The sequence below is a fragment of the Colias croceus genome, chromosome 13 (assembly GCF_905220415.1).
Source record: "Colias croceus chromosome 13, ilColCroc2.1".
Taxonomy (NCBI): domain Eukaryota; kingdom Metazoa; phylum Arthropoda; class Insecta; order Lepidoptera; family Pieridae; genus Colias; species Colias croceus.
Window position 1 is genome coordinate 11,076,777 of NC_059549.1, and position 26,186 is coordinate 11,102,962.

Below are 26,186 nucleotides of genomic sequence, written 5' to 3' on the forward strand. Positions count from 1 at the left end.
CGTCTTTGCTCGCCAGGATGCTCAGTCCGCTCTCGACCGCTCTCAGTGTGTGACGTACTAATGCAAACAGAAAATGACCCCATGCTCGATAATTAACTGTGCAAACACCACCAAATAAGTTGAAGGTGTCAATAAAAATATTTCCTTTCACCTGTAAGTACTTTTTGCCCTAAAATATCTGTTATTATTTATAAAACAATTTATTTTTGTGCTCCGCATTAATTTAATGTAAATGGTTACGGAATGATGCAACTTTTCCATTACGGTTTTAATTTTACACGCCAGACTGGACATGCATTGAAAACCAGCAATGAAAATAAAACATTCCAAACTGTCGAAACGCGGTAAAGGTTGATTTCTCATTTTTCTGTCAAAAATAAGCTTATAGAGTTGTACTCCACGATTTTCAATGCCGATTTCTTAGTCGATTCAAATCGATACCTATTGAAAACAGAAAAATGATAATTATTTTTTAATCCTATAATATTATTGTTAGGTATATCGATGGTTTAAAATATATTTACTATATTATACTTAGTGCAAATTTGTTTCAGTTTTCCGAAATATTCTCTTGTGAAAAAATAAATGGATTGAAGCAACGGGTCGTAAAAACTGGTTTCCTACGAAACACAGGCTGATTTGTTCCATACATTTTCACGAAGATTCGTTTACTGGCCCATCAAAGTTTCGGCGAATAATGTTAAGTGGTTGAGGAGTTCCTTCCGTCTCCTTCATTAGCTCAGCACCATGATACTAGAATTTTATATTGTCACCTGACTTGCACATGTATGCAAACTTTCAGCTCAATAAGTTGATTAAAACTACTTTAATATTCAATTACAAGATTTGATACATACATACATTCATATACACATGCATACTAATGAAGTTTAAGTTAATAAAAAGCTTGTAAAAATTAACATACATTTTTATTCTCATTATTCTGTCAAGGTCAAAATCGATTCCCAATTCGATTCTATAAAATGTTTTAACTGCCTACTTAGTTTCTATTTAATTATTTTGACGTTGTGAACATCACTAAAAGACTCGCGTGACGTCAAAATACCTACGCAAAATGTTACACGGTCGGTTCTCATATAAATCGACGAACTATTTCCTTCTATCTCGATATAGTTCTGTGAAGGTACCTCTATTATTTTTCTACAATTTTTTTAAAGTACTATAAAACACTGCGCGCGACCCGATTAAAATCAGTCGGCAGCGAGCCTTCCCAGAGAGAGGACATGTTGCTCGGCGCTCTCCTGTGGACCTATGCTGTTCATAGTAAAAGGATAGCGCAAGCCGCGATCTATCGTAATAGATCGCGGAGATTTTGACTTGCGTTAAATTGAATAAGCCCTCTTAATATTTATATGCTTCCTTATCTATATATTTATTTAAACTTTAAAGTACCTAGACTTAATTCTTTTTTAATATTAAGACGAACCGCAATCGCCGGTACAGCCTGAAAATCAGCGCTGCTTTTGTGCAGCATTTTGCTGAGGCTGTATCCGTTTGCCTAATTTTAAGATAAATTTTATAATGTATTTGGCTGTTTACTTTTTTTGTAATAAATTTCTTTTCTTTCTTTCTTTAAAGTTGCGTAAATACTGATATTCTCGAAATTTACGCCGCGCAATGATAGCCGAATCATTGTTTCGATAAAACTCGCGCACATAAAACGCACGATCCACAATGTCCGTGAACTTAGCAGAGCATTTTTAGCAGATCAAAAAAATAATGTGAGTTCTTATTGCGTGCAGTTGAGTTCTAGAGTTCCTGATACTTTTTAGAAATAGTTCTGGCGTTCTTACCTGAAAAAACGACATTTGAAAAAATGATCTGCCAACTTCCCGTAGCAGAGCATTTTTAGCAGATCAAAAAAATAATGTGAGTTCTTATCGCGTGCAGTTGAGTTCTATAGTTCCTGATACTTTTTGGAAATAGTTCTGGCGTTTTTACCTGAATAAACGACATTTGAAAAAATGATCTGCCAACTTCCCGTAGCAGATCATTTAGTTGGCAGATAATTTTTAGCAGATCAAAAAAATAATGTGAGTTCTTATCGCGTGCAGTTGAGTTCTAGTTCCTGATACTTTTTAGAAATAGTTCTGGCGTTTTAACCTGAAAAAACGACATTTGAAAAAATGAACTGCCAACTTCCCGTAGCAGAGCATTTTTAAGCAGATCAAAAAAAATAATGTGAGTTCTTATCGCGTGCAGTTGAGTTCCAGAGTTCCTGATACTTTTTAGAAATAGTTCTGGCGTTTTTACCTGAATAAACGACATTTGAAAAAATGATCTGCCAACTTCCCGTAGCAGATCATTTAGTTGGCAGATCATTTTTGGCAGATCAAAAAAATAATGTGAGTTCTTATCGCGTGCAGTTGAGTTCTATAGTTCCTGATACTTTTTAGAAATAGTTCTGGCGTTTTAACCTGAAAAAACGACATTTGAAAAAATGAACTGCCAACTTCCCGTAGCAGAGCATTTTTAAGCAGATCAAAAAAATAATGTGAGTTCTTATCGCGTGCAGTTGAGTTCCAGAGTTCCTGATACTTTTTAGAAATAGTTCTGGCGTTTTTACCTGAATAAACGACATTTGAAAAAATGATCTGCCAACTTCCCGTAGCAGAGCATTTTTAAGCAGATCAAAAAAATTAAAGTGAGTTCTTATCGCGTGCAGTTGAGTTCTATAGTTCCTGATACTTTTTAGAAATAGTTCTGGCGTTTTTACCTTAAAAAACGACATTTGAAAAAATGATCTACCAACTTCCCGTACTACATAATTTTTAGCGGATCAAAAAAATAATGTGAGTTCTTATCGCATGCAGTTGAGTTCTAGAGTTCCTGATACTTTTTAGAAATAGTTCTGGCGTTTTTACCTGAAAAAACGACATTTGAAAAAATGATCTGCCAACTTCCCGCAGCAGATCATTTAGTTGGCAGATAATTTTTAGCAGATCAAAAAAATAATGTGAGTTCTTATCGCGTGCAGTTGAGTTCTATAGTTCCTGATACTTTTTAGAAATAGTTCTGGCGTTTCAAACTCAAACTCAAACTCAAACATTCATTTATTCAATTAGACTACTATTTAGTAGCACTTTCGAATCGTCATTACATAAGTATTTTTAACATTTACCACCGATTCGGAAAGCAGTATCTATGGAGAAGAATCGGCAAGAAACTCCATAGTTGCTCTTTTAAAATCATGTCAATATTACATAATATGTAACTTATATCTAACTTATACATAATATATCATAATATGCAAAGAACTGTCCTGTGGTTTTTACGCGACAACCCTCCATGGGTCTTTATCGTCCATATATTCCTGAATACTGTAGTACGCTCTCTGAACTAGTACATTTTTTATATAAGTTTTAAATTTAGAACTACTAAACTCTTTAATATTGAGAGGAATTCTATTGTATAAGCGTATACCTTGACCCATAAATGAATTTTTAACTTTAGCTAATCGGAAAAATGGCATTTCAATTCTATTCCTGTTCCTTGTGCCATAATCGTGTCTATCTCCTACTCTTGTGTGTAAGTCGGCGTTTTTGTGAACATGCAAAATATTATTAAATATATACTGTGATGGTACAGTAAGGATACCAGTATTTTTAAAATGATCTCTTAGTGAGTCCCGAGCACGTAAATTATATATAGAGCGAATGGCTCTTTTCTGTAAGATAAATATAGTTTCTATATCTGCAGCCTTGCCCCACAGTAGAATTCCATAGGACATAATGCTATGAAAGTAGCTGAAATAAACCAATCTAGCCGTATCTTCATCGGTGAGATGCCTTATTTTTCGGACTGCATATGCAGCTGAACTGAGCTTACCTGCAGCGGTGTTGACATGGGCTCCCCACTGTAGTTTCTCATCCAATGTTAACCCTAGAAATACAGTAGACTCAGTAGGATGCAATACCTCCCCGTTCAAGGTAATATCTCTGTTCAACTTTTTTACATTAGGAAGTAAAAATTCAACACAAGTGGTTTTTTTGGCATTTAATAATAAATTATTGGCAGTAAACCATTCAGATATGTGTAAAAGAGCACTGTTCACTTCGTCAACATTTGGGTCATGCCTATCCACATTAAAAATTAATGAGGTATCATCTGCAAACAGAACTATTTCACACCTATCCTGCAAATAATAGGGAAGATCATTGATATATACCAAGAACAAGAAGGGACCTAAAATGGACCCCTGTGGAACACCAATGTTAATTGACGCACCGCTAGAACGTTCTCCATTGACAACTACAGTCTGTATCCTATCATGCAGGTATGACGCTATGAGGTTCTGGGCTTTTCCTGTAATTCCATAGTGATTAAGTTTACGTAACAAAGTACAATGTTCAACGCAGTCAAATGCCTTGGAGAGGTCACAAAATATCCCCAGAGCATTTTTTGAGTTTTCCCATGCTTTATAAATATGTGTTAGAAGTGCAACTCCAGCATCTGTGGTTGAGCGCCCCTTTGTGAAACCAAACTGTTTGGTGTGCAGTAAATTATTAGATGCAAAATGACTACTCAATTGGTTTAATATTAACTTCTCGAATACCTTACTTAATGTTGGTAAAATAGAGATAGGTCTATAATTGTTACAGTCTTCTTGATCGCCCTTCTTAAATAGAGGTATAACTTTACTAAGCTTTAGTAAATTAGGAAATGTACCATAGTCACAACACTTATTAAATATGAAAGCTAAATTTTTCGCAATATTTTCTATTATATTATTAACTAAATTTACGGACATTCCCCAAAGATCACAAGTATTTTTTAGATTAAGCGTCTTAAGAGGGCTTATTCAATTTAACGCAAGTCAAAATCTCCGCGATCTATTACGATAGATCGCGGCTTGCGCTATCCTTTTACTATGAACAGCATAGGTCCACAGGAGAGCGCCGAGCAACATGTCCTCTCTCTGGGAAGGCTCGCTGCCGACTGATTTTAATCGGGTCACGCGCAGTGTTTTATAGTACTTTAAAAAAAATTGTAGAAAAATAATAGAGGTACCTTAGTTGATTTTTTAAATTTTATCTTATAAGTAATACGTTCTTTTATTGCAATATGTATAAATTATATTCAACTAAGTCAAATATCTTGGTGAAAATAATCATTTTGTCGACTATAATTTCTAAAAAAATTCACATTGTTCGGATTTTAATTTCGTAAGTTAGGAGTCCAAATTAAAAAAATCTTTTAACTAACTATTTTAATAAGGATTTTTGCAGTTAGTTAAAAAAAATGTGTGTTAGATCTGTCAGCAATTTCAGATATTTTTAGCTTCGAAATTGACACTAAAAGTGAAATCAAGTAATCATCGGCTCAGTTATCTTGATGGTATTCACAAATACTGTATTAATTGAAAAAAACTCTTAACTAACTATATAGACAATAAAATTTCCTAAAATTATTAGTAATTCACATGTTTGTAAGATAAGTGGTTGATGGACAATCTGGTTTGAAAAATCACATATTTGAGCCAAACAGCGCACGGACCGCGTACACGGCCTTAAAGGCAGTAACAATATCACTAGCAGTTACGTGTCGTAATTCAAATAATGTACTGCACCCCGCAACATGGTCCCTCAAAAAGGTTTCTGCAAGTGCTGAAGACGAATTTAAACTATTAGTAATAGTAGCAGGGACACTACTGAAGAATTCTTCAAAAGCAAGCGCAACATCAGCACTTTTGTCAATAACCCTGTCATTATTTACAAGTTTTTACCTAAAAAAACGACATTTGAAAAAATGATCTGCCAACTTCCCGTAGCAGAGCATTTTTAAGCAGATCAAAAAAATAAAGTGAGTTCTTATCGCGTGCAGTTGAGTTCTAGAGTTCCTGATACTTTTTAGAAATAGTTCTGGCGTTTTTAACCTTATAAAACGACATTTGAAAAAATGATCTGCCAACTTCCCGTACTACATAATTTTTAGCGGATCAAAAAAATAATGTTAGTTCTGCGCGCGATAAGCACTCACATTATTTTTTTGATCCGCTAAAAATTATCTAGTAGGTACGGGAAGTTGGCAGATCATTTTTTCAAATGTCGTTTTTTAAGGTAAAAACGCCAGAACTATTTTTAAAAAGTATTAGGAACTATAGAACTCAACTGCACGCGATAAGAACTCACATTATTTTTTGATCTGCTAAAAATGCTCTGCTACGGGAAGTTGGCAGATCATTTTTTCAAATGTCGTTTTATAAGGTTAAAAACGCCAGAACTATTTCTAAAAAGTATCAGTAACTATAGAACTCAACTGCACGCGATAAGAACTCCCATTATTTTTTTGATCTGCTAAACATGATCTGCCAACTAAATGATCTGCTGCGGGAAGTTGGCAGATCATTTTTTCAAATGTCGTTTTTTCAGGTAAAAACGCCAGAACTATTTCTAAAAAGTATCAGGAACTCTAGAACTCAACTGCACGCGATAAGAACTCACATTATTTTTTTGATCTGCTTAAAAATGCTCTGCTACGGGAAGTTGGCAGATCATTTTTTCAAATGTCGTTTTTTCAGGTAAAAACGCCAGAACTATATCCAAAAAGTATCAGGAACTATAGAACTCAACTGCACGCGATAGGAACTCACATTATTTTTTTGATCTGCTAAAAATGCTCTGCTACGGGAAGTTGGCAGATCATTTTTTCAAATGTCGTTTTTTCAGGTAAAAACGCCAGAACTATATCCAAAAAGTATCAGGAACTCTAGAACTCAACTGCACGCAATAAGAACTCACATTATTTTTTTGATCTGCTAAAAATGCTCTGCTAAGTTCACTGACATCGGTCCACACCGGTGAAATGCTCCATGGCGACAAAATTCCCAGGAATAGTCGGTACTCCCCCCCGCACCGCGTGCGCCACTCACGCGCGCCTTTTGTATTTTATTCGAAATTTACTTTTCAAACGACTTATGGGCCATCCTGTATCAAAGATTTTAGCTTTCTTTTTTTTTTTGTTTTCTGCTTTAATTCGCAAATTTGAAGTGGCACGGTTTGAAGTGGCTTCACGCATTTTCCGGATATTTTCCGGGAATATTCCGGGCATTTCCCAGGCATTTTCCGGGGATTTTCTAGGCATTTTCCACGCTTTTTCCGGATATTTTCACGCATTTCCCGGATATTTTCCAGGCATTTCCCAGACATTTTCACGCATTTTACGGATATTTTCCGGGAATTTTCCGGGCATTTCCCAGGCATTTTCCACGCTTTTCCCGGACATTTTCACGCATTTTCCCGGATATTTTCCGGGCATTTCCCAGGCATTTTCACGCATGTCCGGAAAATGCGTGAAAATGTCCGGAATATGCCTGGAAAATCCCCGGGAAATATCCAAAAAATGCGTGAAAATGTCCGGGAAATGCTTGGAAAATCCCCGGAAAATGCCTGGAAAATGCCTGGGAGATGCCCGGAAAATTCCCGGAAAATATCCGGAAAATTCCTGGAACTGTCCGGAAAATGCCTGGGAAATCCCCGGAAAATGTCAGGAAAAGCCTGGGAAATATATGGAAATATCCGGAAAATGCGTGAAAATGTCCGGCAGCTTTTTTCAAAATGTAAACTTAAGATTATTTTTCTTGTTGATGGGTCACAAATCTTACTTTTACCCATTTTTACTGTAAAGTTAATTAATTTTCAGAAACTTTTAGATAGAATGTTTAAAAAACGGTGCAAATATTTGCAGAAGGAAAAAATATTGGCGGTATTTCAACAGGTTTTGACTTTAGAACACTCGAACCATGCTGTTTCTAATTTGTTGTCCAGACTGAAAATACCCGGAAATTAGACTGCACTTAAAGTTGTTTGATTTTATTAATTTAAGCTAACGTTTGATTAAAATTAAGCAATTTCTTATAAAACTAGATAAACGGGTGTTCTATTACATATGAAATAATGCTTAATCTCTATTACGTTATTATACACAAATGTCAAATGAATTTGATGACTACTTCATTGTGTTACGTGTTTCTAATTATACGTACACTACTGTACATAGAAACTTTCAACTTTTATAAAATACAATAGTACCTGGCAGGCGCCGCCGCCGTGCTTCTCCTTCCACCAGCGGTGCTTCATCTCGCGCAGCACGCCCGACTCCTGCAGGTTCAGCAGCGCCAGGTTCATCGAGTGCCGGTACTGCGAATCTACACATTGCGAACGTATTAGTGTATAAATACTTCGACCGATTTAAACACGTATTTGCGTGCACGTATTAAATCATTTCAAACCAAATATTTTCAAAGTACGATGTGGTACAACTACGAACTTATTTTTTTTGAAAAATCTGCTAACAAAACAAACATCGGCTGTCAAACGACGGTTAACTTACTTTTCTTCATGGCAATTCCGTAACCCTTATTATCTAGAAGCTCTCCGACCTAAAAAAGAATTAAATATTAATTACAAAAAAAAAAATTATAACAAAGATTTTCTTTAATACATATTATAACTAGCGGTCCGCCCCGGCTTCGCCCGTGGTACATATTAACGTTTTCTCTACATAAGAACCATCCTCGTACTTCAAGGAATATAATAAAAAAAGAATTATCGAAATCGGTTCAGCCGTTCTCGAGTTATGGAATTACAACGAAAAGTGGCATTGATTTAGATTAGAAGATATATTAATATTAAAACGCGTCGTTATTTTTACCGACCATAGTAACTTCACAGTTCCGCTCAATGGTATACTCGATGGTGGTAGACTCCGCGAAGAATGCGTACTGTTCCTTCATCACCCTGATAATAAACATTGCAATTTGCAATAAGAAGGTGGCTACAGTACAAAAGATTAAAAGTCCGTGTGATTATTTTTTTCTTACTTTTCTATTCCTGCTTCGTTGGACGATGGCATTTCCTGCTGCATCATCTTTTGATACATGCTTTTGTACAAATCATTGTTCGAAAGCTGAAATAAATAATATTAAATTGTAAGATTTCGTTTTTGTACTACTGTATTAAAGTGTAAATGTTAAATATAATTTTGTAATTTTGAACTTTGCGCCTTGCAACACCAGCTTACGCTTGCTCTGTGGTTTTTCTCTCTGCTCTGTGACATTGTAGTGACTGTATGTGTTCCCGGTATTTTACTTAGAAATAAAGTTAATTTTGAAGTAATCAGTGTTTGTGACTCATTAACCCATCAGGTTATGGGCCCAGAAAGCTCAGAAACAAGGAAAGTGCGAAATCTCGTTGTAAAAACAGTGATCGAAACATTATATGTGAACTTAACCTCAAACCGGCAACGTGACTTTTGTTAATACAAACTTTTGTGTTGAAAGTGAATAAATTCAAACAAAATGGCAACAAACAACCAATTGGCATTAATTGAAAAGCTATCCGGTCGGGAAAACTATGCAACTTGGCGGTTTGCAATGCAAACATATCTACAACATGAGGAGTTGTGGGATTGCATAGAATCTAACATGGAATCAGATCCAAAACGAGATACTAAGGCGAGAACAAAGATAATCCTCTCAGTTGATCCCACAAACTATGTGCATATCCAAGAGGCTCGCACCGCCAAAGAAGTTTGGGATAAATTGTCCTCAACATTTGATGACTCTGGGCTGACACGCAGAGTTGGGCTACTGCGTGATTTATGCAATACGTCACTAACAGAATGTCAAAATGTAGAAGAGTACGTAAGCAGAATAATGAACACAGCTCACAAACTCAGAAATATTGGTTTCAAAGTGGACGACGAGTGGCTAGGTACTATGTTGCTCTCAGGTCTGCCCGAAAGCTATAAACCAATGATAATGGCCATTGAAAGCTCAGGCATAACTATAACTTCAGATTCTGTAAAGGCAAAATTATTACAGGATGTCAGACCATATGAAAATGAGTCAAATGCATTCGCAGTTAACAAAAAATTTCAGAAAAATTTCAAGAGGCATTCTAAAGGACCTAGGTGCTACACCTGCAATAAATATGGACACAAAAGCCCAGAATGCAAATTGAAAAATAAAGAAGTATCACAAAATTCCAGCAGTTCATCATATGCTGCTGTATTTATTGCGACAACTGCACAGTGTGATGTCTGGTATGTGGACTCAGGCGCATCCTCACATATGGTCAAAGACAAAAGTTTGCTTCAGAAAGAGACTACTTCCGTTATAAAGAATATAAGAGTAGCAGATAACAAAGTATTATCAGTGCAATGCTCAGGGCAAGTGAGCTTAAATACTTACAATGAAAAAGGTCAAGAAAATAAGGTACTGTTTACAAATGTATTATGTGTTCCTGAATTAGCTACAAACTTACTATCTGTAAGTCAGATTATTCGCAGTGGAGGCCAAGTAAGATTTGACAAAACTGGCTGTGTTATTATGAACAATAAAAATCAGATAGTAGCAACAGCTAGTATTATCAACAACATGTACCGGCTGAACATGCCTGGAGGAGGCTATGCATGCATGTCCGATGTTGAAGAAAATGATATCTTTCTATGGCACCAACGAATGGGACACCTTAATTTCAACAGTTTAAAGAAAATGTCTGATAACACTGACCATGTAACTTTCTCCGCAAATTCAGAAAATCTGACATGTGTCACCTGTAAGGAAGGTAAGCAGACTAGACTACCTTTTAGAAGTGAAGGGAACAAAGCAAAGGGTTTGCTTCAACTGGTCCACTCAGACATATGTGGCCCTATGGAGACACAAACACCAGGAGGTGCCAAATACTTTATAACTTTTCTTGATGATTTTTCAAAGAAAATTTATGTATATTTTCTCCGGAACAAGTCAGATGCGTTAGAAAAATTCAAAGAGTTTAAAAATGAAGTAGAAAATCAGCTTAATACTCATATAAAAATACTACGCACAGATAATGGCTTGGAATATGTCAACAAGAATTTCTCTGATTATTTAAAAGCTGCAGGTATCATACACCAGACTACCACACCATATTCCCCTGAACAAAACGGGACTGCAGAAAGAATGAATAGGAGTCTTATTGAAAGAGCTAAATGTATGCTGCTTAATGCCAATCTACCCAAACAGTTTTGGGCTGATGCAGTACACACAGCTGCTTATGTAATAAATCGCTCACCAACACAGTCCCTATCATTTAAAACACCTGAAGAATTGTGGTCAGGACAAAAACCTAATGTGAAACACATGCGCATATTCGGTTGTGAAGCTATGGTACACTTACCTCAAGAGAAACGCAGAAAGTGGGACCCCAAGGCACAGAAAATGATCTTCATAGGTTATTGTGATCATAGTAAAGGATATAGATTTGTGATACCAAAAACTAAAAAGGTAATAAAAAGCAGGGATGCTACATTTCTAGAATCTACTGTCAAAAGGGACTATGTCCCAGTAGAACTGACACAGAAGAATTCTACTAGAAATAATAATAGTGAAGAAAATATTTCCACTGAAACTGAAGATGATGATACCAGTATATGTTCATATGAAACGGTGTGTAAAGACAAATCAGACAGTGATTACGCACCAGATGTCAGTTTTCCATCTCCACCAGTGAACAACATAACTTTGAGACCAAGAAAGAACAGAGTTGAAAAAGTTAGTTTAAATGATTCAGAAGAAAATATATACATGTGTCAACATGAAGAAAATTCAATAGATATTCCAATGACATATAAAGAAGCAGTGAACTCAGTAGATAAAGATAAGTGGATAAAATCAATACAAGAAGAATTAGATGCTCATAAGAAGAATAATACCTGGACATTAGTTGAGAAACCTTTAAATGCAAAAGTAATACACTGCAAGTGGGTATTTAGAATCAAAGAAGAACCAACAGGGCCTAGGTATAAGTCACGCCTATGTGCAAAAGGATATGCTCAAACCAAGGGAATTGATTATCAAGAAACTTTTGCACCGACGGTAAGGTATGACTCAATACGCTTGTTACTTTCAGCAGCTGTACAAAATAACCTAAAAGTCATTCAACTAGATGTCAAAACAGCTTTTCTGTATGGGGAGCTGGAGGAGACCATATTTATGACACCTCCAGATGGGCTTGCACATGAAGAAAATATGGTCTGTAAACTCAACAAATCACTCTACGGGTTGAAACAAGCCCCAAGATGCTGGAACAGTAAGTTTGATTCCGTTCTTAAGAAGTTTGGCTTTGTGAACAGCAAGGCTGACCAATGTGTCTATATTGGTATAGTAAAGGAAAGTAATTGCTATTTATGTTTATATGTCGACGATGGACTATTGTTTTCTAACAGTGACTTAGCATTAAAGGAGATTACTGAAGACTTGAAAACTATCTTTGAAATTAAAATAATAACAAAACCAAGTAATTTTGTAGGAATGCAAATAGAACAGTTTGATAAATTCATATTCATACACCAAACAAGGTATATAGAAAATATGTTAAACAAATTTAACATGAATGATTCTAATTCCAACAGTGTTCCTGTAGATCCACACATGAAACTGTATAAAGAAGAGAGAGGAGAGGCTGATAAAGACATACCCTATAGAGAGGCAGTCGGCTCCCTGATGCACCTGGCCATTGTGAGTCGACCTGATATAATGTTTGCTGTGAGTCTGGTGAGTCGATTTTTGAATAATTATAACCAAACCCATTGGAATGCAGTTAAAAAGATATTTAAATACTTGAAAGATACAAAGGAGTATGGGCTGTGCTACTCACAAACTGCACAACCTGCAGAAGTCACTGGTTATAGTGATGCAGACTATGCAAATGACTTGGATACACGTCGCTCTGTAACTGGTTATGTGTTCATTAAGAATGGAGCGGCAGTAACTTGGTCCAGTCAACGACAGCAAACAGTAGCCTTATCTACAACAGAGGCAGAATTCATGGCAGCCTGCGCTGCCACTAAGGAAACCATGTGGATTAAGCAATTTTTGAGTGATATAGATCAGTACAAACAAGACTCTATGTGTCTTTATTTGGACAACCAAAGTGCAATTAGTGTCATTAAAAATGTAAACTTTCACAAGAGATGTAAACATATTGAAATAAAATACCATTTTATTAAAGAGAAATATAACCAAAAGATTATTGTTCTGAAGTTTGTTAGTAGTAATAATCAGTATGCAGACATACTTACAAAAGCATTGTCAAAAGATAAATTTAAATGTTTGAGAGCTAAACTTGGTATGTGTTCATTTAGCTCACTTTGTTAGTTTCAGTTTTGTTTTATGTCTAAATAATTATCTTAAATTATGATTTTTGGCAAGCATTTTTGTTATTTTTAGTGTTGAAAGGGCTTAAATTCAGGAGGAGTGTTAAATATAATTTTGTAATTTTGAACTTTGCGCCTTGCAACACCAGCTTACGCTTGCTCTGTGGTTTTTCTCTCTGCTCTGTGACATTGTAGTGACTGTATGTGTTCCCGGTATTTTACTTAGAAATAAAGTTAATTTTGAAGTAATCAGTGTTTGTGACTCATTAACCCATCAGTAAATAAATAAATAAATGTTTGGAGAATAAAAAAGTGCACGACTCATAAGTCATAATGCTCATTCTTTCGCCGAAAAGAAGAATATAATTTTAGTTCACCATTTTAAATATCAATATCCGCAAAGTCAATCAGATTGAAAATCGATGATAATTTTGAAACAAAAAAAATATAGTAGGATGAAACCCATTATAAAAAGAGGGGAATATTATAAAAATGAAAGGAAAAATAATTTACGGGCGATCTGAGTTCGGGAAGTGGGAGGGGGGAGCTTTTAAGGGTAAAAAATGGTTTCTCTCGATTTCCGCCAAAACTACAAGTCCTACGGAAAAAAGTTCAATGGCAAAACCTCAAAATTTAGATGAAAAATTCAAAAAACCAAGTTTTTGGTTTATTATTTTTATCTACATCAAAAAATTTTTTTTTCTACGAAATTTGGTGGAAAATTCATACTTTATTATGTCCCAAATACACTGTAATTTATTTGATTGTAAATATTTATTTTTTCGCCTTATTTAAACTTGAAAAAAAAAACAACCTAATTTTCAGTCGAAAATTCTCCCGTCAAAATATTATGAGTTTTTTGCTAAACTAAACTTGGGGAGCCTCTTGTTCATTGAAATCTCTACTTTCTTATACTTAGTGTAAAAAAATAAACATTACCATAGTAAATGTTCTCAGGAAATGCATACAAACAGTGTAATGTTTGTAGTGTTGTAATAAATGTTTATTTTTTGTATTTCTATATTTCTTTCCGGTTTAATTTTCAGGAATCAATCTCTATATCGTCGCGTCGTATAGAAATATTGAAAAAGTAGTATATAAAAGGAATATAATATGAATACAGCTGCGATACCTCAAAGAAAGTGAAGGTGGAACCGCCAGACTTGGCGCCGTAGGTGATGCCGAGGTCGTTCTCGGCGAGTTCGCGCACGTTGTGGATTAGCTCGTTGGACGTCTTGGTGCCCAGCAGCGTGGCCAGGTTGGCCGTGTACGAGTTCACGATCACGATGGCGAAGATCCACCACGCGCTGGCCACCGCGCGCGACCCGTACGCGCTGCGACACAGGGCAATGGAACCGTTCATCGTCATCGTCTAGTTATCGTGAGCGAGAATAGGCAGACGAGATACCAACACGGGCGCAATTTCGGAGCCCTGCATGAGCACGGCGCCCAGGATGAACCAGAGCGCGTTGGAGATGGTGAACTGGTTCTCGAGCGCGGCCGGCTCCTCCACGCACGGGTACGGGTTCTGCCACTCCTCGGGGCACAGGCGCCCCACGGCGTACAGCACCAGCGACGTGCCCAGGTACGCGAAGCCCAGGCACAGCCACACCTGCGGGTCGCGAGCTGTAGCGCTATTGTATGCGATGCGACATGAACATTTAAACAGATTTTGAGGACTATCGCCCTGAGAATGTAGTTTTTAGTTTTAGTTTCTAGTTTTTATTACTTTTTTTCTCTTAAACAATAAATGTAACTTTGTCGACACGGTAGCGCAGAATGAAAGGATACGATATAATGTACGAACCCCGCTGGAGAAGGGCAGCAGGAAGGCGAGCAGCGCGGGCTTGGGAGGCTGCGGCTTGCGGAACAGGATGCCGATGCCCAGGTTCATGAATGGCGTGGTGAAGTCCACCGCTTTCTCGCGCTCCGCGGTTATTGTCAGGTCCGTCACCGCGAAATCGATGTCCTATAATATACGTTAACATATAATTCGATTATCAGAAAATTTTGCGATTACACAGTCAAATTGATTTAGATTGTTAACGAATGACGAGTAGGGAGGGTAAGTATGTAAATACGAAGTTCGGAGTAAAATTTTAATTGTAAAGTATCAATTGAAGCAACGACAGTTTAAAAAAATATTTTTGCCATAAATATATAAAGCGGGCTTCACGTTATCCTCCATGAGGCGCTTCATCATGCCGTCCCACTGGCCCGTGGTCTTGTTGTAGGAGCCGTAGCGGCCGTCCGGCTGCTCCAGGAACGTGTAGTTGAAGTGCAGCTGCCGCGCGAGCCGGTCGATCAGCTCGATACAGAAACCTGGTTTACCATCAGAAAAATTTATGCAGTTCACGCTTCACATCATTTATGCAGTTCACGCTTCACATCGCATCTCTCTTCTCGAATGCTTTAGAAAAGAAACTATATCAAGCGTAGGTATAAAATAAACCTTCGTAGCGCTCGTTGCCCGCGAGCCGATCGGTCGACTGTTGTCTCATCACGTACGGTTTATTCTGAAAAAAAAAAAGAATTGTCAATAGAAAAAATATGTACCAATCATTTATATACAGAGTGTCCCACTAACGGTATACTTACTAAGCGCTAAGGAACCTGTAGTTTTTCAGACATTGATCACGTAAAAAATACAAAATTAGGTTTATTAAAAATTTTTTGCTTAATTTTCCTTAAAATCCATGTTTTTTTTTCTCTAGCTTCGCGTAGGTAGTCGGCATATACCGCTTCGCTTATGTAAGCATTTTGTCTATGAAAACATAATCTTAAACGATAGCTCACGTGCGGGAGGCAAAGTTGGGCGGGTTGCTTGTTAGGGGTATACACTATACACATAGTTTTAAGAATTATTCATCTACTTGAAAAAAAATGTGTCTGGAATTTTATAAGTATTTTTTACATACTCAGCGTATACAAAACTATAACCTCCTTTGAGCTCAGTATACCGACAGGGGACACCCTATATATTACGTTCTCGTTATCGATGAACCGTTTACAGCCCGCAAATATAGCGGAGCGCAGCGCAAAGCATTTTTCATTGTCTTTCGAAAAATTGCAAAGAGAATGACGATGGTGTATCATGCATGGTGAGCATGCGCTTTTGCGCAGTCTAGCGCATTCTCGGGTAGTGCCATTATGTCGCCCATCATGCTTCGCGGGCTACACTCCGCCCTGCGCTCCGCCATATGTGCGCCGGCCCTTAATAATTATAAGAAAAGTACTTACCGGGGCGATGAGCACGACGAAGGTGCGGTTGACCATGGAGTCGCGCGGCGGCGGCGGCGCGGGGTCGCGCGGGCGCCAGGCGAGCCCGTCGCGCGGAGCCCACGCGGCCGCCGTGCGCAGCGCGCCGCCCGCGCGCAGCTCGGCCGCCTGCAGCGCCACGTCGCGCCGCGCGCCGCCCGCCTCCCAGCGCAGCGGCAGCTCGCTGCTGGCGCCGCCCCACTCGCGCTGCAAGCACAAGCACGTCACTCCCCTGCCCCGGGCGCCGGCTCCGCGCCGCGCGCCGCGTCCTCACCGAGCGTATGTAGTTGAGCAGCGTGTCGGCGTGGAAGGCGGCTGTGCCGCGCTCGCAGGCGCCGGGCGCGCCGGCCGGCAGCCGCAGCAGCGCCAGCGCCTCGGCGACGATGTGCGCCGCGTCGTACGCCAGCAGGAGGGCGGTCGGCGGGTTCGCGACTATCTACGAATAATAATATTTTGTTAGTTACTTTTGATTGATTATTTTTGTGGATGAATTATAGTTGTCCCTATTTCCTGTCAGTACATGCTTAGCTGTCGAATACTATAAAATGACGCTTTCCTTTGAATCGTGATTCGTGGCGCATTCGTACGAATCATGCCTAAGGGCTCGGACGTTGTTTATATGACCCAACTACCCTCAATTAGTGGTTGACTTGAAAGAAAGAAAGAAAAAAAGCTTTATTGCCATTTGCCAACAAAAACTTAGACTATAATATATTAGGCAATCGGAACAGACTCAGCCATGCTGTGGGCTAACACCCGAACAGCGCTGATTGCTGACTTGCTGTGTTTTTTGTCTATCTACATCAATTAGGCAGTTGTGTAGAATCGCAGTACATTCAAACTAATATTTAACCCGGCCTCCCGTGTAATTTCTAATAATTTAATAATAACAATGAACTCGCTAAAAATATTAACGGGCAGTCGTTATTTTGCGAATGTAACGAAACGATACGATGACTGATCAAATGATTCATTTTATAATTACTTGCTCGATCTCTTCATCGTCGGCCGCATCACCTAATCGGTTCTTGTACTCTTCGCGCCAGGCCTCCATCGCCTGCACCACAGCCGCCGACTGCGGGTCGAACAGCCGCAGAGCTGGGACATGGAAGTGACACAATATGTGGACACCATTAGTATACAAACGTGTGTAGTATTCAATTCCTTATATTATTAGTAACTAACTAATAACTAATTTCTTTTTCACCCTCATGACGAAATCGAACAGGAATCACGATTTTACGTATGATATGAATAATAAAATAAATTTAATTATACATAATATCTTTGGCACAATATTATACTTACCCGGTTTTTCGATGCCATTAATAATTATCCTCGATATAACCACAATCTATACATATAATAAATCTGTAGAAGGGTCAATTCTGTACATTGAAAATATTGAAAAAATAAATACCAGGGGGTGTTACTGGATCGATACCAAACCCAAATATGTGATTAAAAAATTTTTTGTCTGTCTGTCTGTCTGTCTGTATGTGAAGGCATCACGTGAAAACTAACGGTTCGATTTCGATAAAACTTGGTATAATTATACCTTATTATCCTGGGCGTAAAATAGGATACTTTTTAGTTTTTATCCTGGAAAAATACGTAGAAAAAAATTAATCTTAATTTTTCAGTTTTATTCATAGACGTTGTTCTGTAGAACCGCGAACACACGTTACGTATTATTATAGGCCTAGCCGTATTTGGGTCCAATAGATATTTATATGATGTCATTGTCAGAGACTCAAAATGGAGAAATAAACCATCCACGCGAAGACCGACATCCGCGCGGACGGAGTCGCGGGCGGAAGCTAGTATACAATTTATCTGTCAACTGTGATAATATAACGAATGTATAACGTTTTAACACAACGCATAAGTGTGCGTATGTCAGGCTGTGATGCAATACTATAAACAAATGTGCGCACCGGTAAGGTTGGCGCCGCCGTGGCTGTAGTCGTCGAGCGGCAGCGTGTGCAGGTCGAGCGCGGGCAGCAGGTAGGCGTGGCGCTCGGCCAGCAGCCCCACGCGCTGCGCCGCGTCCAGTACGCGCACGCTGCACGCCGCGCCGCACCACACCACGAAGTTGACCGCGCCCCACTTCTTGAGCACGAGCAGCAGGTTGCGCAGCGCGTCGTCGTCGTGCGGCGGCGGCAGCTGGCGCGCGCGGAACGTGAGCTCGCTGCCGGCCGGTGCCAGCTGCGGCAGGGCGCGCGCGCTGCGCTCGTGCAGCACCACCGCCTCGCGCCACCCCTTGGCCTCGCACAGCGCCGCGATAGCCTGCACACATATCTAACTTCGTATCTCTAACTTTTGCTTACAGTACTAAATTATCATATCGCCGTCCCCGGAGAATAAATTGATAACTGCAAAAACACAACTGTTCAGGAGAAATAAAAAACCGATAATTGACTATAACTTGCCAAGCTATAGACGTAGAGAGATAAAAAAAGGCTCAGTGGTAGCTCTAATTTTTTAACCTTTTATTTTGTATCAAAATTAAAATTAGATAATTAAAATTTAAAAAGTTAGAAGCATTTGAATGACTTGTAAATTTGCTCATACACACTTATCATTTTATTCTCGTTCATATTGGACATATTATATGCATTAATGGATAATATCCAATGAACTTTTATTCTGGGGGTTTTTAATAAGACAAAAATAGACAATATTAGAGTAATTGTTCATGTTCGTGTTCGTGTTCGTTTTTGAATTTGAATTTGAATTTGAGTTTGAGTTTGATGTTCGTGTTTGATGTTCGTGTTTGATGTTCGTGTTTGATGTTCGTGTTTGATGTTCGTGTTTGATGTTCGTGTTTGATGTTCGTGTTCGATGTTCGTGTTCGTGTTCGATGTTCGTGTTCGTGTTTGATGTTCGTGTTTGATGTTCGTGTTTGATGTTCGTGTATGATGTTCTTGTTTGATGTTCGTGTTTGATGTTCGTGTTTGATGTTCGTGTTCGTGTTTGATGTTCGTGTTCGTGTTTGATGTTCGTGTTCGTGTTTGATGTTCGTGTTCGTGTTTGATGTTCGTGTTCGTGTTTGATGTTCGTGTTCGTGTTTGATGTTCGTGTTCGTGTTTGATGTTCGTGTTCGTGTTTGATGTTCGTGTTCGCGTTTGATGTTCGTGTTCGTGTTTGATGTTCTTGTTCGTGTTTAATGTTCGTGTTCGTGTTTGATGTTCGTGTTCGTGTTTGATGTTCGTGTTCGTGTTCGTGTTCGTTTTTGAATTTGAATTTGAATTTGAGTTTGTGTTTGTTTGAGTTTGAGTTTGTGTTTGTTTGAGTTTGAGTTTGAGTTTGTTTGAGTTTGTGTTCGTGTTCGTGTTCGTTTCGTGTTCGTGTTCGTGTTCGTGTCCTTAGGGGTATCGTTAGGGTGCTTTACCATCAATAATGTGCGAGGATTTGTAGCGAGGAATGGGTTGATAAACCTCAGACCAACCGTAATTTATTTTTCATCTTATTTTGTCTTATAGGGAATGTAGGATGGACATTTTATTTTACGCTAATAATGAATAGGAATGGTAGCTAATTTTTTAACCTTTTATTATGTATCAAAATATATTAATTTAAGAGAACTTAACTAACTTTAAGAGAACTGAAGATAATTAAAATTTAAAAAGTTAGTAGCATTTGAATGACATGTAAATTTACTAATACACACTTATCATTTTATTCTCGTTCATATTGGACATATGCATTAATGGATAATATCCAATGAACTTTTATTCTGAGGGTTTTTAATAAGACAATATTAGAGTATTCAACTATCATTACATTAAAAAATGAAGACAATAAAAAGTAATATAAATCAGTCTTCCTGATCATCATCGTGATCATAATGTACATGGTCATACGAATGGCGCCAAAACATATTTTTACGAGAATAAAATGATAATAGGCGTTCGTCATTATTTCGCCGATTCGTTTTTCCGAGAATATTATTGTAATAACTATTATCACATTAAGAGTAAAGAAACTTTTTCACTATCATAATACTATCTTTATTTTCTAGTACGAATATGTTCTGGGAAAAAGCAGTGAATATTATTTTAATATCTTATAACTTTGTGGATTACAGGAGAAAAATTACAAAAAAAAATTGTATTATAGATGTATTAGGCTACGTAGGCTTCAAATATCGCATAACAATAAAACTATGATAATGGCGATTATCATTTTATTCTCCGAGGACGGCGATATTATGCGTTAATGGATAATATCCAATGAACTTTTATTCTGGGGTTTTATAATTTAAAAATATTAGAATAATCAACTATTATAATATCAAAAATGAACACAATAAAAAGTAATAAAAGTCAGTCTTCCCGATCATCATCGTGATCATAATGTACATGGTCATACGAATGGCACCAAAAAATATTTTTACGAGAATAAAATGATAATAGGCGATCGTCATTATTTCACCGATTCCTTTTTCCGAGAATTTATTGTAAAAGTTATTATCACATAAAGACTAAATAAACTTTTTCACTATCATTATACTATCTTTATTTACGGTAGGTACGAATATGTTCTAGGAAAAAGCATTGAATATTATTGCAATATATCTTATAACTTTGTGGATTACCTAGGTACAGGAGAAAAATTAAAAAAAAAATTGTATAGATGTATAAGGTTTCAAATATGGCATAACAATAAAACTATGGTAATGGCAGTTATCATTTTATTCTCCGGGGACGGCGATATGATCATTTACCATAATATTATATCGGTATTATTATAAAAGGCGTAGATGCGTTATAATATGTAAGTAATAAGTTCGCAAAATCATGGCTCCGGTAACGCACATGTTATAGTCAAATCCCGAAACACAATTTCTTCGCGGATGGACTGGTTTATCTTAGGTTTGGAAAATGCCATAGGGCAATCATCGAAATACATATTTTGAATTTCGCCCTTTGACTGAAGTATTTTTACTCAAACCTAGGAGCTGACGGCTGACCTAACTATTCAGTCAAACATCGAATGTAAATTATGTAGGTATTCTATTTCGGTTATGGCCTAATCAATTCTAGAAGCGACTGCAAAACTCGGTCAAACGTCGATCTTTTTTTTTATTGAAACAATAAACATTAAAATCAATGTCTGACCATGTCAGAAAAATTATTATTTTTTCATTTTAAATTACTTCATAAATGATTAAAAAAATTAAAAAACAACAAAAATAGTGCGTTTCTCTAGGGATTTTTTTCATATTTATTTACGAATAAACATGGTGAAATGTGCAGTTCGATCTTGCAAGAACGATACTAGAAAAAACACAAAATTGAAATCCAGTATCACATTTCATCGGTAAATCGATTGTTGTATTTATTTTTATGAAAATAAATCTAGCATCGTGAAGGGGAAGTGGGAGGCGGACACGCGCTGGCTCGCTCGTGCACCCTTCGCGTTCGCGCACCTCACTGCCGCCACGTGATCGTAGTGATGTGATTTGACCAACGCTGTACTCGATAGTTTACAAGAAGAACTGTATTTTAACGTATTATTATTTATTAAACTTTAAAATTAAAACTCTTTTAAAAATGTATTAAAAATAATTTTGTGAGTACTGAGTTAAGGGATGTGTTATTTTGGAGAACATAAAGTATGTCTATGTCAACACCGCTGCAGGTAAGCTCAGTTCAGCTGCATATGCAGTCCGAAAAATAAGATCACCGATAAAGATACGGCTAGATTGGTTTATTTCAGCTACTTTCATAGCATTATGTCCTATGGAATTCTACTGTGGGGCAGGGCTGCAGATATAGAAACTATATTTATCTTACAGAAAAGAGCCATTCGCTCTATATACAGGGTGATTTGTAAAACACCGGCAACCTCGCAGGACAAGTTAGCTAACATCATAATTCATAAGTAACAACATTTCTACGACTTTTGGCATAACGCAATAAATTATTTTTAAATAAATTTTTAAGCTTTTATTGTACTCTCCTAACATTTGTAAGTCTATGTTCTATTCATTGGTTACCTATCTTAATCTCGAATTTTAATATTCCGAATATCATAATCCAGAAAACGTTTGGATTTTTTCATAACCCCGAATTTTAAAATTTCGATTCTGCGATTCTGTTTGTAATAGACAAGTAAAACAATACCGAGTCAGTTCTAGCGTGGGGGTCGTAGTTCAAACCTAACCTACTGAGTCGACTTTGACACTAAAACCGGTCTGTAATGGACAAGTAAAACAATAAATTTACTTACTGACAATGTTTATTTTCAGTCGATAGTCAGTGCCGTCTTTAGGATCAACGAGGCTATGGGCCAAGGTACTGGCTGGGGCCTATGTAAGGGATGGAAAATCCTTAAATTTTAACTTTATCATTTTTCAGTTTACAATTACGCAATAGGCTAAATCGTAACCCCGTCTCTTAACACCCCACATATGAGAGTTCAATAAATAAATTTTTTGAATCTAAAAAACTAATACCCCACCAATTCTAATTTAAATAAAATTGAATGAAAACCATATATTATAATCTATACAAAGAACAATACTTATATTTATTCATATACAATTAATATAACAAACAAATTTTCTAAATCTTGTTTCTATTTTACCAAGTGTGTGATTTGATATTTTTCTTATTATGTTATAAAATTTGTTGTTGTATATCGAAAATTTTCAGAATTGTGGGGCCCCTGCCTACCTCGGGGCCTCGGGCCAGGGCCCTGCGGGCCCTGCCTTAAAGACGGCACTGTCGATAGTAAAGGTATAATCACGATTGTATGGAAAACAAATAAAAAGATTATGAAAATCTGGCAATAGTTTATCTGTTATACATATTCGTCCATGGTTATACGATTATATGGGAACCAAATAAAAAGATTATGAAAATTTGGTAATAGTTTATTTGGAAAATGGTACGTCGGGAAACAAAAAAAAATATTCTGAGAATCTAGTATAATGAGATCTGGATTATGAGAATACGGGAAACAAAAAATACTTATTTTTTAAAAATCTGGTTTTGGTGCATCTGGAAATTGATTCATCTGGGAAATTAAAAAAGGAATTTTAATAATTTATCATTCATTACATCTGTCTTTTAAAAGTTCTAACAACCGTTTTCGGGGTTAAGTTTCGGGTAATAGAAATTCGAGTTTTTAATAGGTTACCCTATTCATTATCGAAACGACGACGCGACGCCCCCTTTCCCCTCCCGTTCGCTTCTTGTTTACGTAATTTTTGGAATGCGCGTAGAGTTTATAATATTCAAACGGAAAATAAATAAATAAATAAATAAATAATAATAAGAATATTTATTTTTGTATGAAAATAAAATCTAACAAATTATCAAAAGTCGTCACTTAAATGTTGTCACACAAACATCATAAATGTTAGCTATCTTGTCCTGCGAGGTTGTTGGTGTTTTACAAGTAACCCTGTATAATTTACGTGCTCGGGACTCACTAAGAGATCTCTTTAAGAATAGGTATCCTTACTGTACCATCACAGTATATATTTAATAATATTTTGCATGTACACCAAAACGCCGACTTACACACAAGAGTAGGAGTCAGGAGATAGACACTGTTATGGCACAAGGAACAGAAATAGAATTGAAATGCCATTTTTCCGATTAGCTAAAGTTAAAAATTCATTCATAGGTATTATAATATATATTATGGTATTGCTTTTACAATAGAATTCATCATAATATTAAAGAGTTTAGTTCTACAAGCGTACTACAGTATTCAGGAATATATATGGACGATAAAAATTAAAAACCCATGGAGGGTTGTCGCGTAAAAACCACAGTATAGTACGTACGTAGTTCTTTGGCATACTATGATATATTATGTAGTTAGATATAACTTTATAAGTTACTATTATGTAATATTGACATGATTTTAAAAAAGCAACTATGGAGTTTCTTGCCGATTCTTCTCCATATAGTATACTGCTTTCCGAATCGGTGGTACTTAAATGTTAAAAATACTTATGTAATGACGATTCGAAAGTGCTACTAAATAGTAGTCTAATTGAATAAATGTTTGAGTTTGAGTTTGAGTGTAACCTCAGCCAGCACGTCGGGGTGCGGGTAGAGGGCGAGCGCGGCGGGGTCCGGGTCGGCGGCCGCGGCCGGCTCCGCCAGCAGCAGCAGCAAGCCCGCGCGCGCCGCCGCCGCGCCGCCCGCGCTGGCGCCCAGCGTTGCCTGCGCGCCCTCGCTCGCCTGCCCGACCGACCGGTGCAAACAGATCCATATTAGTTTCAAAATTGGCAAATCTTATTATAAAATTGGCGATCATTTTACGAATCGCTGAAAAGTTTCACACTCATTGCATTAAAGTTTCAACTAGGTATGTACCTAGTTAACTAAACTATAATATTAAAAGTTACGACGGTCAACGATGAGTCGTGAGCCCGTACGTGTATGGCGATTGTGTTTTAATCATAGGTAATTAGGTAATAGTACATACTAGTACAGTATCATAATATTATAATATGTGGTAATAGTTTATTATTAATAGTTCACTAGACTGCCCCCAGGAATTTCACCCGCCTATTTAAATCGACAACCACGCTAATCGCTATGCATCGCGATCGGTGAAAACAAGGTGAAAACAGAATGAAAATCGGATAGCGAAAAGACAGACTGACAGACGCGGCGAAGTAAATTATAATATTATGTATTGTTAGACGTAGGTAACTTTTGATTTTATTTTTTTGCGGATGAATAATTATTGTCATGAATGTAGTCACTATTTTCTGTCCGAACATGCTTAGCTGTCGAGTAAAATTCCGCTTTCTTTTGAATCGTGGATTCGTGGCGCATTCGTATTTTCGTACGAATCGTGAAGTCGGGAACCTTTCATGATACCTACTGCTTTGATTTTTAAAGTAAACTACATCTTTACCAACATTTTTGAATTGGACTTTAATATAATCTGGCTAGAGGTCATATTAATGCCAAAAACCGACGTGGGCAATGTTGGCAATAAGTGCAGATAACTTTGCCTGCCCTCAAAAACAGACAAAAAATGGATTAATGTTGAAGAATAATGAAATTTGCTATAACAATATATGCACACGATCTAAGAAAAACATATGCTAACAGAAAATACTAACGTTTCCATAAAAATTTTTTGCGGAAATTGAAATTATTTAAAAAAAGTGGGCAATGTTGGCATATTATTTCACGGTAATAATTTAGTTTGATGCACACCTGAGCGCAAACGTGCGCGGGCACGGCGAGCGGCTCGTGCGGCTCGGCGGGCGCGGCGGGCGCGGGCTCGGGCGGCGCCGCGCCGGCCCGCCGCAGCGCCGCGTCCACCGCCGCCGCCAGCTGTGCCGCGCGCTCCGGCCGGCTCTCCACCACACCTGTCGGCGATGCACGCTCGTTAGTCGTCACCTTATCGACCATTGCACAATATGAAAGCCTTTCGTGAAATTATATTAAGATAAAATAATATGGACTAAAACAAAAAAAAATAGTGATAATATAGGTATTTGCTATAATAACACGAGTACCTGAGTATTAATCGGGGCACTAACAACGTTCGCAGTAATACATAATAATTACATCATCATCATCAGCCCATATACGTTCCCACTGCTGGGACACGGGCCTCCTATGAGGGTACAGGCCATAATCCACCGCGCTGGCCAAGTGCGTGTTGGCGGATGACACATGTCGTCGAACTTTTTAATTCTTCGACATGTCGGTTTCCTCACGATGTTTTCCTTCACCGTTCGAGCAGTGGTGATGTTACAACATGCGCAGATAAATTGAAAA

The 26,186-nt window shown here is 37.6% G+C and overlaps 1 protein-coding gene across 1 annotated transcript in view; it reads right to left on the reverse strand.

Moving 5' to 3' along the window:
* The window catches only part of LOC123697076 (glutamate receptor ionotropic, kainate 2-like), a 29,660-nt gene extending 4,346 nt beyond the window's left edge, over positions 1-25,314 (reverse strand). The window contains exons 1-15 of the mRNA XM_045643492.1: positions 25,309-25,314; positions 24,468-24,623; positions 18,354-18,705; positions 17,402-17,514; positions 16,691-16,852; positions 16,399-16,623; positions 15,611-15,674; positions 15,335-15,480; positions 14,966-15,127; positions 14,571-14,770; positions 14,291-14,492; positions 8,843-8,928; positions 8,678-8,759; positions 8,353-8,401; positions 8,052-8,167 (exon numbers count right to left, since the gene is read on the reverse strand). Coding sequence (XP_045499448.1) covers positions 8,052-8,167; positions 8,353-8,401; positions 8,678-8,759; positions 8,843-8,928; positions 14,291-14,492; positions 14,571-14,770; positions 14,966-15,127; positions 15,335-15,480; positions 15,611-15,674; positions 16,399-16,623; positions 16,691-16,852; positions 17,402-17,514; positions 18,354-18,705; positions 24,468-24,623; positions 25,309-25,314 — 2,121 coding nt within the window. The remainder of the gene's footprint in view (positions 1-8,051; positions 8,168-8,352; positions 8,402-8,677; positions 8,760-8,842; positions 8,929-14,290; positions 14,493-14,570; positions 14,771-14,965; positions 15,128-15,334; positions 15,481-15,610; positions 15,675-16,398; positions 16,624-16,690; positions 16,853-17,401; positions 17,515-18,353; positions 18,706-24,467; positions 24,624-25,308) is intronic.
* Between the last annotated feature and the right edge of the window lie 872 nt (positions 25,315-26,186).